Below are 16,439 nucleotides of genomic sequence, written 5' to 3'. Positions count from 1 at the left end.
GTAATAAGGAATATACTGTAGCACAACACAGTGAATAATATCACAATATGCTAACGTTACTTATTGTTAGTTTGTGAAGAACCAAAAGATAAGGATGTTAACACAATAATGACTAGTCTCGGTGGTACAGTATAAAAGTTCACTGTTTCAGTTTTGTGTCTCTTTGTGATCATTTTGTGTCTATGTGGTGTGACCACAAAGGGACAGAAAATGACTACAAAGAGACAAAGTTACCACAAAGAGACACAAAACAACTACAAAGAGACACAACATTACCATGAGGAGACACAAAACAACCACAAAGAGACACATAATGACTACAAAGAGACACATAATGACTACAAAGAGACACAAAACGACTACAAAGAGAGACAAAATGACCATGAGGAGACAAAATGACCACAAAGAGACACAGAATGACCACAAAGAGACATTTTGGTCACACAAAACAACTACAAAGAGACATCAAATGACCACAAAGGGACCAAAAATTACTACAAAGAGACACAAAATGACAATAAAGAGACACAAAACAACTACAAAGAGACATAAAGTGACAACAAAGGGACATGAAATGACTACAAAGAGACAAAATGACTAAAAAGAGACACAAAACTGTAAAAGTGAACTTTTATACTGTACCACCAAGACTAGTCATTATTGTGTTAACATCCTTATCTTTGGGTTCTTTACAAACTAACACTAGGTAACGTTAACATATTGTGATATTATTCACTACAGGTGTTGTGCCATATTCCACACTTTTTCAGTTTGGTTAACTTTTAGTAGCAGTTAGATTCAAACTACAGTACAAATATTGCATTTTTACTTATAAAATATAGATTGAAACTCTAAATGTATCACAAGATCATTGTTCTGCAACATTTTCCTTAATGGTGCATCCCTTCATGTGATTAATGCAGACGTCACAGCGTTGTTGTAATCTGTATTGTAACCAGTTGTTCATTTGACTCAAATGACTCAGCTGATTTCTCCATTTTTTATGGTGTGCTTTACTATAACAACTGATTTCAGAGTAACTGACAGTAATTACACATGATGACTGTGTGCAACCACGCGACTAAACCAGTGACAAAGTGTGGATGTTTCCTCGCTCTCAGGTGGTGTACAGAGGAAATATGACCAAGCTGGTTCGCATCAGGAACCCATGGGGGGAAGTGGAGTGGACCGGAGCCTGGAGCGACAAGTACGGTTTTACTTTACACTTTACTACATTAGAAAAACTGGCATTAAATGGCAATACATGATGGGAAATAAGATAATTTCTTAGAAGTGAATGAGACAAACAGATACTGTGCAGGATTTAAATGCATGCTTTGGCATCAAATGGTCATTTTTACCTCATATCTTCACACTGAGTCTTGTACACAGGTTGACAAACAGTTTTTATGTGTATTTATAGCCTGTTAAATTAGTTCCCAAAGCCATTATCACCCATCCACTCTGATCCCAGAAAGAAAAGAGAAAGGCAAACCAGAGGAGGAGGGGTTTCCTCTGCATTTGGAAGAAGAGTCAGAGTTGAGAAATGGCTGGGATCACATAATATCATATCGCCATAGTTATGAAAGTACAAATACCAGACATCTCTTGGGGCAGATTGGACAATGTAAAGTCCACTTAGAACAGCTGCCTGTGGCGTAACATGCAAATTGCCCGTCTCGCAATAGCAAACCCGTTACACGAAAACACAAAATTTCACAATTTGGCATCGTCATGGTCTTGAGATTCTTCTGATGAAATTTGAAATGGATCAGTTGAATCCTCTCAGAAGAGTTTCGAAAAAAGAAAAAGAAAAATACCTGTAAAGTGCCTAAAATGACATATTGTCACATGACCTATGACTTCCTTCACAATTTAGCGTCACATTAGTCGGAGGGTTATACCAATCAAATTCGAAACAAATCCGATAAATTCTCTTGGAGGAGTTCGAAAAAGTAAAATACAAATTTTACAAACAGAATTTAAAATTTAAATTTAAAACTTCCGGTTTGGACAGCCAATGTGAAATATGTCCGAAATGATGAGAGCAATCTGGGTACCAAATTTTGTGACTATTGGAGCAACTATGTCCCAACTAAGGCCTTCCACGCATTAGGGGGTACCAGCAGCCACGCCCGAGCCCAATCACTGCAGAACTTCGTACATTTTTGCCAGTTCTGAAGCGTGTGCAAATTTTTTTAGAGCATCAAAACGCCTCAAAAATGCGATTGCGCAGCAGAATAATAATCTCTACAAAAACAATGGGTTCAGTGTTCCTGGGTCCTCAGCGTTGGGAAGAAGAGTCAGACGGAATGGAGAAATGGGTGGGATTACATAATATCATATCACCATAGTTATGAATTTACAAATACCTGACATTCTCCCCCCACGGCTAACAATATGTCACACTTAAACTTGCAAATTAGCGTGAAACTTTACCTGTTGAATGTCAGTGTAAAGGAAATTTAAAGATACTAAAACAAGTTATTCTGTAATATTTTTTGCTGAATTATATGTGACTTTACAGTACAAATGAGTAAATATATTATATATTTTTTCTTTGTGAACTCCTCAGCTCCAGAGAGTGGGACAGTGTGGATAGCTCCGTCAGAAGTCGTCTACAGAACCGCAGCGAGGACGGTGAATTCTGGTGAGTCTTGTTGTGCACGTACGCAGGTATTGTTGGAAATTCACCTGATGTGACATCACTGACTAGGAATGCAACCCGACCCCCAAAGACTTTTCTAGACTTTCCCTAAGTGGTTTAAATCAGTGATTCGGAATTGCGATTAAATATTTGAATCTAGTTGATAGATTATTTTCCAATCTTTTAATACACGTCTAATATCTTCCTAATATATTTCTCCTGAGTTGTTCTTTCACATAACTAAGACTATAGAAGTGTAAAAAATAACCTACATCAAATTATTCCAAGGGATCATGAGGAAAAATATTGAGAACCTCTGGTTTAAATTGACTTTTTTTATGTGTTTTACTCATTATAGGACTAAATTTAGATGTCTTGTGTCAGCATTTTATTTCAGATGTCTATTTCCATCTGTTTACATGTAATTAAAATCTCAAACACACATTATCAAACTTTAATTTTGAGCCAACAGAGCTGTTAATATGATTAGACACCTCAACATGAGGACTTTAGACTTTGTTTCCCTGTAATGTGTGTTTGATATATTGATGTTCTCAGCAGCCAGCGGTATGTGTTTGAAACGTCAGCATCATTTTTCATCCGTACCGAAACAAGGTTCAACAACTTGGACTTTGTGATGGAAACATAACTCTGTCCTCCTAACGGTGCATCTATTTCCATCTCTCAGGATGTCGTTCAGTGACTTCCTGCGCGAGTTCACCCGTCTGGAGCTCTGCAACCTGACGGCCGACGCTCTGCAGAACAGCCAGCTGAAGAAGTGGAGCTCCTCGCTCTATCAGGGGGAGTGGAGGAGGGGCAGCACCGCTGGGGGTTGCAGGAACTTCCCAGGTATGTAGCACACGGGAGAAATGGGCGGGAAACTGGAGGTTTGAATGAAAGAATAGAATTTAAGGAATGATATAAACACAATCTAGTTTTGTTTTCTTTCATTTTGGAGATTAATTCAGAGTTTCTCCGACTGACCAAAGCAGTTTTAGGATCTCATGATGGTGTTGAATACGCCTTTTACTTTTCGGGGATGAAAAATGTTTAAAAAACAAGGAGGTGTAGAAGGAGGGAGGGAGGATTTTGTTGAATTTACTAAAGGAATGTGAACCAGTGACTCCCATTTAAACACTTAAGTAACTAAACAATGGCTTGCTTTAAAATACATTTTGGAAATGTCTCATCATGACTGAAGACATGCAAGGAATTGGAGTGTTTTCTCGATCTACTTTGACCAAGACAACGCAAATTGTGTTGTTATTGTCTATACTACTGATAAAAAAACAACATTTTAACAATGGACCCCTGGATATAAAAAAAAAGCAGAACAATTTTCAACTCTTCTTCCCAGCATCCTTTTGGCTGAACCCCCAGTTCAAGATTTCGCTGACGCACTCGGACTCTCCCGGCCAATCAGACTGCAGCTTCCTGGTTGGCCTCATGCAGAAGGACCGCAGGAAGAAGCGGCAGGAGGGCAAAGACATGGAGACCATCGGGTTCGCCCTCTATGAGGTTAGCTGCAGTCCAACAAAATGCTGCTTGTAAAACGTAATCTTTAAAAGCAATTTAAAGTCATTGTTTTGTTGTTATTGTCATTAGTAGTTTTATTGCTCTTGATTTTACTGTTTTTTTTTGTAGTTTTGTTGTTTTTCTTTTGTTTTCTGTTAATTTCTTTTAGTATAAAAAACAGTTTTATTGTTGTTGATTTTATTTGGTTTATTTTTTTTTTCTTTTGTTTTTAACTAATGGGTTTTCTGGGTAAATAAATAAATAAATAAAGTAAAATTATAGCCTTTTCCACTTCAGGACCTTAACATAATATAACCTGCTTTTTTACATTAACTTTTAAGAAACCTTGTGAGGCATTTCTACTTGATTTTTTCCTTGTGTTCTCACTTTATTTTACAACCCAGGACACAATATATACCATTAACTTGCATTTGGGCGATGCTGAAATTTGGTTCCAGTAACATTTTCCCAAAGCGAGCAGAGAAAAGTGGAAACAAAAACAGCACCTGTGACATGTTACACTATGTTTAGCTAAACTCCTGCAGTGGAAAGGGGCTATCCTTATCTCAGTTTTTATAATGTCACGTTTCAGGATTCACACATTTCTTCTTTGATTTCGTATCGCTGAAAAATCACTACTTTGTAGCTTCTTTCCTGTCTTTTTGTTGTTCCTGATCACGTTCATCATGGTAATAATCTCATCTCTCTCTCTTTGTTCTTTACAGGTTCCAAATGAGGTGAGAGTTTTACTTCTTACCACTTTTTTTATTGTGAATGAAGAACAACCAGTAGGTGATTTGAGGGGGGGGTTGCCATCCACGGAAATAGCGACTTTTTCTCGAAATTCGCCAGTTTCGTCTTGGATCTATAATATTCCCTAAACTATATATCCAGTGGGCGAGGGATGGTATTAAAAAATACAGAACCAAAAAGTCGTTAATGGGGCGGTTCACTAGTCGCGGGTTGAAAATTAACAAATTGCCTCCTGTGAACAATGTAATAGTTCCCAAATGCTATCCAGACATTGTGAAATACAAACATAAAGGGATTTAACCCCAAACTTTTAACTTACAATTTAAAGTAAAAGAGTGTTGAAAGAATAAGAAGTACCGTTTAACGTACCAACGCTTTGAAAAAAAGGATTTATTGACTTAAACTCTCTCCCCTCTCAGTTTAAGGGCAGGTCAGGCGTCCACCTGAAGCGAGACTTTTTCCTCACCCACGCCTCCAGCGCTCGCTCAGAGCTCTTCATCAACCTGAGGGAGGTCAGCTCGCGGTTGCGGCTGCCGGCTGGGGAGTACATCATCGTCCCCTCCACCTTCGAGCCGAACAAAGAGGGCGACTTCTGCCTCAGAGTTTTCTCCGAGAAGCCAGCCGAATCAGAGTGAGTATAGCTGTAAGAGAGCTCGAGGGATCTGGGAGGAGCTCTGGGCATATGATGTGACTGAAAAGTAAATCTTTCTTCTTTCCATGTCAGGGAGCTGGATGATGACGTTACAGCAGAGCTTCCGACAGAGGTGAGAGGATGAAACTACTACATCACCCTAATGATGTGTGGAAAGAAAACCAAATGTGTGCTGAAAAATGTTTCTGTTTGTGTTTCAGACCGAGCTAGACGAGAGCCAGATCGACGCCGCCTTCAAGAATCTCTTCAGACAGCTGGCAGGGCCGGTAAGCACACTTGAAGGAAGGAAATGGTTCATGGTATGTATACACACAGTCATGTTTAAATGATTTGACATTCTCTGTTTGTGCCGACAGGACATGGAGATCAGCATCACGGAGCTGCAAACCATATTGAACAGGATCATCAGCAAACGTCAGTAACAGCTGCAATTACATTGCTAGCTCATAAGATTATGGGATTTTTCAACTATTTCAAGCGTTAAATGTGTTTATTCTTCTCTTTTCTTGTCTTCCTTTCTCATGCTAACAGATAAAGACCTGAAGACAGACGGCTTCACAAAAGAAGCTTGTCGCAGTATGATAAGCCTCATGGACGTATCCTTGAAATGGCCTTAAAATATCAATTCTTTTTTTTTTTTTTTTCGTAATAATTTATTTGGAGTAACATGTGTACAGAAACAACCAATAGAGCACAAATCTAAACAATTGTCCCTCCATATTTTGGTATTTTTCCCCCAAAGCCCCTCACCCATTGCCGATGCAAAAAGGATAAAGAACAAAAAAACAATGTTAAATAAAATAAATATAAATTAAAAATTAAATAAGATAAAAAATTAAATAAATAATAAAAAAATATGATATATATATATATATATATATAATATATATATAAAAAAATATATATATATAATTTTTTTTATTATTTATTTAATTTTTTATCTTATTTAATTTTTAATTTTTATTTATTTTATTTAACTTTGTTTTTTCAGAAATGGAATATAATATTCATAACTATGTTTTCTTTAGTGTATAATCATCTGAAACTAAGACCTGTTGTGTTTTTGTTAGCTTAGAATGAGTCCTTCGTATCTACAGAGGGAGCAGGTCCTCTCCATGGAGTCCGCCATGTTTTACAGTAGCCCAGAACGGACAAAACAAACACTGACTCTAGAGAGCCTTTCGCGTTTTTACGTTGCCTGAAGGCCACCGTAGTTCTCCGACACGCTTGTGAAACTAGTGTTATTATTGTAAGGATGGCCTTTGCACTCACGGCTCACGCTACCTCAGTCTTGGAAAGGGAGGAGTGAGCGGAGGGGTACTCAATTGGTTGCAATCTGCAACCACACCACTAGATATCATCAAACCCTACACACTGTACCTTTTAAAAAAAAAAAAAAGGGCAACGTAGCTTAAATAGAGATCTTTCTTATTAAATGAATTCTTCTTCCTTGTCAAAATCTGGTGCCTACATTACCCACAATGCAACTCACTTTTAAAGGTCAAAGATTCAGGTGTGGGATGCTGGTAGCGGCTAACCTCGAGTTGCCTGCCTTTTCTTTTTCAAACTTCTTCTGCCCCAACCGACTCAAGTGACACTCGCTTCACTTGAGGCAACTTATCAGACTCTGCGTAACAACTTTTGTTCACATAATGTACTTTGATGAGTAAAATCAGTGGAGTTCCCCTTTAAAATCGTCTGCTTGTGATATCATTTTATACAATGAGTTTGTCTGACTTGTTGATCAGATGAAAGTCCCTGTTGTTCTTTGACTTGTTGGCTCAGACGGACGGCAGTGGAAAGCTCGGCCTGACAGAGTTCCACGTGCTCTGGGAAAAGGTTAAACGCTACCTGGTGAGTTTAATCACTGATCGGTCAGATTAGGCTAAAATAATATTGATCCTGCGTCATGGTACTTGCGTCAGCCTGTTGTTTATTTTGAAGTCCGATCAGCGGACTGTTTTTTCATCTTCTCGTGTGTTTGTCTAAATACTTGTTTATACTTCGTTCGTGTCACCGTGCCAGACCATATTCAGGCAGTTCGACTTGGACAAATCGGGCACCATGAGCTCCTATGAGATGAGGATGGCTCTTGAATCTGCAGGTACTGTTCCTTTTCATTTCAATTACAAGAAAAGGAAAGATAAACACAAAAGTCAGAAGCATTTTCACTCATGCAGAGTGTTCCCTTTTGATTACTTTATTGTTAAACTTGTGGTCTGTTTTTCATTTTTCCTTCAGGTTTCAAGCTGACCAACCAGCTGTTCCAGCTGATCATCCTGCGCTACACGGAGGCCGACATGTCTGTCGACTTTGACAACTTTGTCACCTGTCTGGTCCGACTGGAGACCATGTTCAGTGAGTCCCATTACTGCACACCCTAAATGTCTTTAAATGTCCATTGTTATTCCGAAACACCAATAGTCCGATAAATGTCCCATTGGACTGAAAAAAAGCCCATTTGTCCGGCAGTACGTCACCCCGAAAACAAACGCCCATTGTTCCAAGGCCCCGAAAATACTCACTCTACGTGCAGCAAACAGAAGCACATGGCTAATTATTATGCAGAATGACTGCAATCAGTTGGAACAAAGGATTTCATTGGTCAAACATATGAAACTAAAAATGTCTTACCACTTTAATCTCAGAGAATATCCAGGTTGTTTTCTCCTTAATTTTATGATTTAAATCTTAGAAATTCTGAGGTTTTTTCTCAAACAGATGGCTTGACCGCAGTGTGACTATTTTTCTTTTCTTATACATTTGTGACTTTATAATTTCAGAGAATATTCAAGTTTTTTTTCTCACTAATTTGTGAGTTTTTTTTTTTTTTTTTTTTTTAATTTACCACTTTAATCTCTCTTGTTTGCTCCTAAATTTTATCTTTAAATTATGAGTTTCTTTCTCAGAGTATTACCCTCCTCCCCCTGTTCCATCATTTTTTTTTTGTCTTGTAAGTGATTGTCTTTGTTTCTGTCTCTGCAGAAACCTTTAAGACCATGGACACAGATAACGACGGTTTCATGTCCCTCAACTTCCATCAGGTATGGCCACACACACTCGCGTGAACGACTTCTATTGGTTATTTACTCACCATTTCTGTGCATAAAGTACCTGTGATTTATTCATAACTAGCTAATTGACCCGCTCTCTGTGTCCTACAGTGGATTACCCTGACCATGTTTGCCTAGAGATGAGTGGACCTCTCTGTAAATGTTGCACTGCGTCCTGCTGCAGCTCCAGGTCCCCAGTATGTGTTGTTTCAGAAGTGCCTTTTCTCTCCACCAGTTCTTCCTCTCGCTGCTGAGGCCCTCTGATGCTAAAAGACTGTAAATTCATCTTTGCAGTGCCTACATTGGAAAACATGTGCCAATCCTTTATTTGTCACCTGTTTTGCCAACAGAGGGAACGCTCGCCTCTCGTATCCTGACGGTCGATTTTTGCGGTCGCACTGACGTTTTTTAACTATTTTAGCACTAATCTGGGGCAGAAATAAACATATTGGTTACATTTCAGTGGGTGGAGACAAAAAGTCCCACATTTTTGTACTATATATATATACAGTATGTATATGTAGCTTGTTTGGTTGAACAAAAAAGCAATCCAGCCATATATTTCCTTAAAAGTGACCTCCTTATAGGGCTGGGCGATATGGCCAAAATCTTCTATCACGAAATAAACAATTTGACAGTCCGCAAAACAAAACAGTCCACCGGAGTCCGATATCAGAACTGCGTCCATCGCAACGGTCTGTTATACATAGCAGCGTTCGGCTCATAAAGGAAATGAAAAAAGGAAGTTACCACGTAGCTAACAAGCACTTAAAAAATTTGTTTTTGCTTCACTGAAACTCAACCAATATGATTATTTTTGCTCCATCGGTCTGCGTGTTCAATTGGGAAATTTTAAATCAATTGGTGGTTTTGTTTTTAATGGTGTTTTTATCGAGAATTAGCGATCAACAATTACTCATTAATGATTTACACATGAGCGCTAGATTGTACGGGATACTTCTGCATGGCTACATTCATCCGCAGAGGGAAAATAATACTTTTTTGACAGATCAATTCATTGAAAAGTGCAAACAATCCTGTGGCTATTGGGGACAATCTGCTCTCCTCGGAGCTTTTTTTTGTAAAAAGATTTGAGCCTGATGTCAGATATCACAATCTCGGTGCCAGATGTGCCAGCTTGCCCTCCGGCCGACTCTTTAATGCCACACATTCAGCGCATATGAATGTGCAGAATATTCACGTATATCTCTACTCTGCCTTTGCAGCGACGTTGCCGGCGCGGCGCTTTTCTGTTTACATCTCGTGCCATACTTTGCGTTCGCCTCAGCATGAAGAGTCCGCTCATGAAGCTTCACTGGGCCAATGCGGCGCGGAGACATTGGTGGCGTGCTGTATCATAGAGAATGTGTTGAGTTCTATTTCTTTAATCCTGTTTAGCTTTTAAGACTTACTTACTGTCGTTATGCATGGCACTTTTTACTGACTGTTTTATATCATGGTTGGAACTGGATGTCAAAGTGGTTTAAAAAAGGGATGCGTCAGCCTTGTTTCAATACTCTAGGTGAAGGTGAACTATTATGCAAGATGGATGTGTTGTATGCATGCAGTGTGAAATGTGATATATTGTCTGCCTGCCTAATTTTTGTTCAACCTTGGGAGCAAGTTTTTGAAGAGTTGTATTCCAAAATCACTTTTTGAAAAACAAAAAAAAAGTTTTTAAGTATGGAGGATCTACATGTAAAGTGTTATCATTATTATCAAGCAAAGAGTCGCAAGTGTTTCAAAGGCCAAAATGTTTTGTTCTGCCAATTACTTTTGTGTTTTTGTAAATGGAAGAATTGATTTTAATCAAAAAAGTGACAGCCAAACCCTTAAATTCATATAATACTCCAACAATGCCAGCATTCGTGTCTTCAGTTTTTTGCAGCGTAATGTAACATGTTAACAAAGGTAGCATTCTGGGTCCCGTTGGGGCCCATTCATCATGCCATACATTAGTTTCCTGTGTAGTGACTTCAATACTTTGAAAATAAACATGGGGATTTCATGATTCTCTGAATTATCTGTTTATATTCTTCTATTAAAGGCACAGTGTGTAGGATTTGGCGACATTTTGGTGATGTGGTTGCAGATTGCAACCAGCTGAGTACCCCTCTGTTCACTCCTCCCTTGACTCTGAGACACATGATACATTTTTTGATTGTGATGAGTAAATCAGTTAAAATTCCCTCCACCTCCCAAAGAACAACACCAACGAACTTGATATAATAATAAATAATACCTTTAGTAACAACATTCATATGAAAAAAAACACGCACAGTAAAATACCTTAAGTCCACTAATGTACACATTTCAACAACATCATAATATTACGATCTTTACAGCAGATTTCTTGCTCATTGTTAAGTTAAATTACAGACATTTATAAAAGCTGATCATATGGTTTAAGTTAGAACAAATACGTCTCGTTTAAAATGATACAAAATAAAATTGTCCGGAGCCGTTCGGTAGAGGAATTTAAGACGTCAGATGAGGCACAGTGGCAGTGAGATTCTTCAGAGGACTACTGTATTATCATCTTTTGACCTAATACTAGAAACAGCCCAACTGCTCACCTAAATAATAAACTAAGTGTGATTTTCTTTGGCACAGTAGCATTAAATAAAAACCACTTAAAGTCTCCATCAGTCATACAACTAAAATCTATCATCTGTCTAGCACGGCGTCTCTTAGGCGTAGTTGTTGTTGTGCTCGATCTTGATTACCATTGCGGAAACCAGCCGCTCCAGCTGCTCCGCTCGCTGCTTGCCCGCATGAAGGACCTCCTCGTGGTTGGCTTTCTCCTCGCTGTCGTAATCCGACACCGCCTGGTTGGTGATTAACGACAGGGCGAAGACACGCATGCCGCAGTGACGCGCGATGATCACCTCGTGGACTGTGCTCATGCCTGGCGAGGAAAAGACGGCATTCAAAATAAATCATACAATATACCAGGATAGATGTAAAGGAGATAAATATAACACGTTTATTTTCACGACTTAGAAACCGTGAAATGTGATGTCATGTGACTGGGCTCTGACGTTTATATCAACAGAAGCAGAAATAGCTTTGCTGGCTTTAGTTTAGAAGTTTGTATTAAGCTTTGATTTGTCTCTTTCTGCGGGAGAGGAAGTCAAAGCTGACACAATAATTAACTAAAAAAAACGTGCTTACTGCAGCTTTACAGGTACACTTTTAATATATCACTGCTGTCCGTGTACTTTAACAATAAAATATTCTGTATTGGGGACAAATAATCACTATTAAAGAGGACCTATTATGCTCAAGTGCTTTTCCCTGTTTTTTCCCACGCCAAAGGGAGAAACACTGCTCCTGAACTGCCTGAAACACCTTGCTTGAAGTCCCGCCTTTTCTTCCGTAACGTGGTGATGTCACCAAGTAACACATTTGCATAATCCCTGCCTAGCGGCTAGTTTGGCACGCCCTCAAACAAAGCTAGTTAGAGCGGAGCTTGAGCGGAGTCCAAAGAGTTTGGTTCGGTTGACCAATCACAACAGAGTGGGCCAGCTGACCAATCAGAGCAGACTGTGTTTTTTCGTAGGGGGGCGGAACTCAAACAGAGCGTTTCGGATAGAGGGTTAAAAGAGGTGCAGCAGCTCAGCCGGTATGAGAAAAATAAAGCGTTTTTTTGAACATTAAAACATGCAAACATGTTCTAGTAGAAACCCCAAATATAAGTGTGCACTTGAAAATTAGCAAAATAGGTCCTCTTTAAAATGCGTAAACCACTACTTACCGACAGCATCAGCGCCCAGTTTCTGCAGCATGCGGCACTCGGCAATGGTCTCGAACGAGGGTCCGCCCAGCACGCAGTAGACGCCCTCCTTCAGGAAGTCGCCGTAGCCGAGCTCCTGCCCAACATCCATGGCCATCTGCTGCAGCTCTCTGTCGTAGGCGTCGGACATGCAGGGGAAACGCACGCCGAACCTGCGAGAGGAAGAAATAGAGGGACGGGGGGAGGGTTTAGTGAGGGCACCTGGGGGAAATATTGGACTGTGAAAACTATTGCAGGAAGTCCACCTTACCTCTCATCGTTGGGCCCATGCAGTGGATTGTTGCCAGCGAAGCCCGGCATGTTGAGGTGGTCTTTGATGATCATGATGTCTCCCACTTTAAAATCCTGGTTGAGGCCTCCGGCGGCATTTGTCAGCATCACCGTCTCCACACCGAGCAGCTTGAAGATGCGTATGGGCAGCGTAATCTGGAAACACACACACACACAGTATATAAATATAGATGTTATATAACCAATCGAAGGGGATTAAAGGATCTTGCAGCAGCATTCTTTAAAGGCCGCACATTTCATAGCGATTTTCTCCTCAGTTCAAGTGTTTTAAACTTGTTGCAGTGCACACACCTTCTGGACTGGGTAGCCCTCGTACAAGTGGAAGCGCCCCTGCATGCAAACGCATGGCCTCCCCTTTAAGGTGCCGAACACCAGTCGACCGGCATGTCCGTGCACTGCGGGGAAATAAAAAAAAAGTCAGTAAATATGAGCAGTAAACGGGAAACTAATCCACAACTGAGAGGTTTGTTGTTAACTCACCAGTGCTCTGTGGGAAGTTGGGGATGTCCTTGTAGTTGAAGCCCATCTGATCCTTCAACATGTCGGCCAGCCCTCCGAGCCCAGAGCCGCACACGATGCCCACCGTGGGCCGCACGTCTGTCTGCGCCAGCAGCCAGTCGGCCGTGGCCTTGCAGTCCTCGTAGCTGTAGCTGGATGACATGAAAAAAAGAAAGTCCGGGGTCAGGTTGACTGCAAAAAAATGTGTCCTCATTCACCTCATGATTCATTGAGTATCATGTGATGTGGTCATTATAATCAGATTACAGGACTTTTTCCGGACAGCATGGCCTGATCTGAGAACTTCTACTAATAAGGATATGACTTGAAGAGACACACTCACACATACATTCCTGCAGTCACAGCAGTATCACGCCTCTCATGCACTTCAATGGCGACACGCACGCACACACACACACACACACACACACACACACACACACACACACACGCACACGCACACGCACACACACACACTTTTTCTGTTGAGTTCACTAATTCCTTTAACTTGACAGTTTGTCATATGAAAGGAATTACACAAACTGCTCAAGCATGGATCAATGGATACACAAGACTGTGCTATAAATGAATAAATAAATATACAAAGCAAGCCCTGTAGTGCTTTATTAACCATTTATTGCCATGTAGAACAGCCTTAATAAATAATAGGCTATTAATAATGGTGAAATCAGTAAAAATATGCTATAAAAAGTGCAAAAGACACACTTAAATTCCACATAGGACTCCCTTAGGAATAAATGAATGGCTTGTCATTTAAACCTTTGCTGCCTACAGAGCATGTGCGCATAATTTTGGCCCCTAGCCAAAATTATTTTTTTAACCAGCTGCTCTGACCTGCCCATGAAGGGGGCCATGTGTTCAGCAGCATGGTGAAGAGGAAATCTGAAAATACATTATGTTCAAAAAGTGTACTCACCCTTTGTTTGCGTCTGGAAACATTGCGACAGATTAAAAAAGTGTCTGATGTAAGAAAAAAAAGTGGAAATGTGCACTTTAATGAGCAGAAAATCAAGTTCCAAAGCGGTTAAAAATGTTGAATCAGAGCCCGGCTGTTCAGAATGTAAAAATATTACAAACAAAAAAAGTTTTAAAAAAAGTTTTTCTTGAGGTTTTCTAGTTTGGAGTCCTGTTGAAATCAGTTCTTCTCTCTTGTCTGTGGAGATCAGGCGCAGTCACAGGGTTTATTATAGGCACAGAGTAAACCCTCCTCCTCTCAAAATGACGCATGTGGATGCTTCAGCCTCATTGGCTGGTCCGACACACCTTCAATAGGCAATAGCATGCAACTTTAGAAGAGGAAATATTTGTGTTTTCTTCTCTAAAGCCCACACAACGTCACATTTCTCTTTCTTCCCAGCAGCCTTACTTCACATCCTGCTATCCTCTGTTACTGTATGTGAACAGGATGTGATTGCAACACCCATCCAGCAATGATCAATCAGCCTGTTATTGATCAACACTCCGGATATTACTCCAGATATGATGTGCGTTTTCACCATGACTCATGTTTTTGTTCTGAACATCACATGTCTCCTGTTTCCACCATCTGGAAGTGTTTTCATGGGATCACATATGTCAATTTTGAGGAACTTACTTGAGTATTTTACATTTATGCAACTTTATAGCCTGCCTCAGTAACTCTGGTAACACTTCATTTTACAGGTCCGCAAATTTCATGGTAATTAAGTGATAATTAGCAAGTAAGCTATTTGAAATTTCTTTGGAATTACTGCCAAATTACCCCAATATTTACCTCAAAATTTATAAAAAAATACATTATTATAAACATTCTTTAATAATTATATTACGCTACTCTCCAATAGCTGGTAATTTATTTAATACATTTCCAGGAAAAGAATACACAGTTAATTGATATGCTTTATTTCCATGTTAACAGGAAGTGTGAGATGTGTGAAATTTGTATTTAAGAAGCAACTATTCATACTTTATTTTGCCAAATTTGTTGTGTTATGATGGACAATTTCTGGGCTGAAATCGAATTAAAATATGATGATTGATATGTGACTTTTCAAAATAAGAGAGGATGTGATGGATACATACTGTTTAGAAGTGCAACAACACCTTACAGGACCCACCTTTGGAACTATTTTTCCAATGTTTATAGTCCTTTTTCGTGAAGACGGAAGACATTTAGTTATTAGGTTGCATCACGATGTGTGTTTTTATTATTGTTGCCAGTAAGACTCGATTGTTCAACACCTTGTTTAGGGCACGTGTGTGTTGTAAATGAGGCAGATTACAACCCAGAAGTCTTATAAACATTGCTTTGATCGGCTCATTTATGGCTCAACATTCATTAATGGCTCCACATTGTACTCACAAAGTGTTTTTCCAATCGTACACACAAACACACACAATCACGAGGATTGTCACCTGGACTGAATGCCCTGTAATCGATGTGCCGTTATAAATGCGCAACGGAACGAGACGTTCAGCAGCGACATGCACACATTGAAGGAAGCGACACACATTAGTACATTCTGCCAGTGATAGAAGAAGTATTCAGATCCTTTACATGAGTAAAAGTATTTCATTATGTTTCTTGGCTTACACTGTATATTCAGGTTTTCCTTTAATTTACGACCCAGTGGAATGTCACATGAGGGTAAATTAGGTTTTTAGTCACAAGATGAAGGCTACAAGTTTTCTTTTCTTTATACAGCAAATTGTTGAAACCTCTTATAATTCAATAACAATAAAAAAAAAGAATCACCCAATCTAGTCTTAAGAAGAATCAGCTTCCTATGATTAAAAAGACAAAAGTTGCACAGTCTGAGGTAGGAGTCAGCAATACATGCTTATGAATTATACGTTTTTCCAAACTGATCATTTAAAGCTTGTATTTTGTTGCTGCGCCTGTTAAATCATCATCTCCTAAACAGAGCAGTTGAAGAAAGGGTCGTGTTTTGTGTGTCTGTTGTTAACACAGAGTAAGACCAGCAGATCACTGTGGCCTGGTTCTACCTCACTGGATACACAGCGGTGTACTCATGCAATCTAAGGGGACACAAGGTGATTTATCTTATCTCCTTAACTTATCTAAATAAAGTAAATGTTTCCTAATCTGTACAGGGAGAAAAACACCGACACAGAATGGCTCCCAGTATGTATGTGCATATCACAGCTTATAAGAACCTTTTGACAAAAATGCAAACTATCCCTTTAGTGTTTATGTCAACTGCAGGACACTAT

The 16,439-nt window shown here is 39.5% G+C and overlaps 2 protein-coding genes across 6 annotated transcripts in view; one reads left to right on the top strand and one right to left on the bottom strand.

The window, feature by feature from the left end:
• capn1 (calpain 1) overlaps nt 1–9,239 on the top strand; it is a 33,704-nt gene extending 24,465 nt beyond the window's left edge. For all 5 annotated transcript variants that reach the window (XM_037758445.1, XM_037758444.1, XM_037758443.1 and 2 more), the window contains exons 9-23: nt 1,122–1,207; nt 2,576–2,650; nt 3,336–3,496; nt 4,005–4,165; nt 4,888–4,899; nt 5,335–5,546; nt 5,640–5,679; nt 5,768–5,833; nt 5,924–5,981; nt 6,099–6,163; nt 7,353–7,421; nt 7,593–7,671; nt 7,809–7,925; nt 8,553–8,611; nt 8,732–9,239. In XM_037758445.1, coding sequence (XP_037614373.1) covers nt 1,122–1,207; nt 2,576–2,650; nt 3,336–3,496; nt 4,005–4,165; nt 4,888–4,899; nt 5,335–5,546; nt 5,640–5,679; nt 5,768–5,833; nt 5,924–5,981; nt 6,099–6,163; nt 7,353–7,421; nt 7,593–7,671; nt 7,809–7,925; nt 8,553–8,611; nt 8,732–8,758 — 1,287 coding nt within the window. In that variant the 3' untranslated portion in view covers nt 8,759–9,239. The remainder of the gene's footprint in view (nt 1–1,121; nt 1,208–2,575; nt 2,651–3,335; nt 3,497–4,004; nt 4,166–4,887; nt 4,900–5,334; nt 5,547–5,639; nt 5,680–5,767; nt 5,834–5,923; nt 5,982–6,098; nt 6,164–7,352; nt 7,422–7,592; nt 7,672–7,808; nt 7,926–8,552; nt 8,612–8,731) is intronic.
• A 1,605-nt stretch (nt 9,240–10,844) lies between these two features.
• pnp5a (purine nucleoside phosphorylase 5a) lies at nt 10,845–14,388 on the bottom strand. Its single transcript, XM_037758446.1, has 6 exons — nt 14,143–14,388; nt 13,188–13,357; nt 12,999–13,102; nt 12,667–12,842; nt 12,378–12,568; nt 10,845–11,528 (listed from the first exon to the last, which is right to left on the bottom strand). Exons 1-6 carry the CDS (start codon nt 14,163–14,165, stop codon nt 11,311–11,313), a joined length of 882 nt encoding a protein of 293 aa, XP_037614374.1. The 5' UTR covers nt 14,166–14,388; the 3' UTR covers nt 10,845–11,310.
• Nucleotides 14,389–16,439: the final 2,051 nt, after the last annotated feature.

Source organism: Sebastes umbrosus, chromosome 22 (assembly GCF_015220745.1).
Source record: "Sebastes umbrosus isolate fSebUmb1 chromosome 22, fSebUmb1.pri, whole genome shotgun sequence".
In the NCBI taxonomy this organism is placed as follows: Eukaryota; Metazoa; Chordata; class Actinopteri; order Perciformes; family Sebastidae; genus Sebastes; species Sebastes umbrosus.
The sequence above is the reverse complement of the archived record's forward strand: the minus strand, read 5'-3'. Positions and strand labels throughout refer to the sequence as shown.

What these genes read in the sequence shown, in the direction of transcription:
- pnp5a (XM_037758446.1), bottom strand. Translation starts at nt 14,165, where the DNA reads ATGTTTCCAGACGCAAACAAAGG. An exon ending in AGGGCTACCCAGTCCAGAAG is followed by an intron (nt 12,843 to 12,998) that starts GTGTGTGCACTG and finishes GTGTGTTTCCAG; the next exon opens with ATTACGCTGCCCATACGCAT. An exon ending in CATGGGCCCAACGATGAGAG is followed by an intron (nt 12,569 to 12,666) that starts GTAAGGTGGACT and finishes TTCCTCTCGCAG; the next exon opens with GTTCGGCGTGCGTTTCCCCT.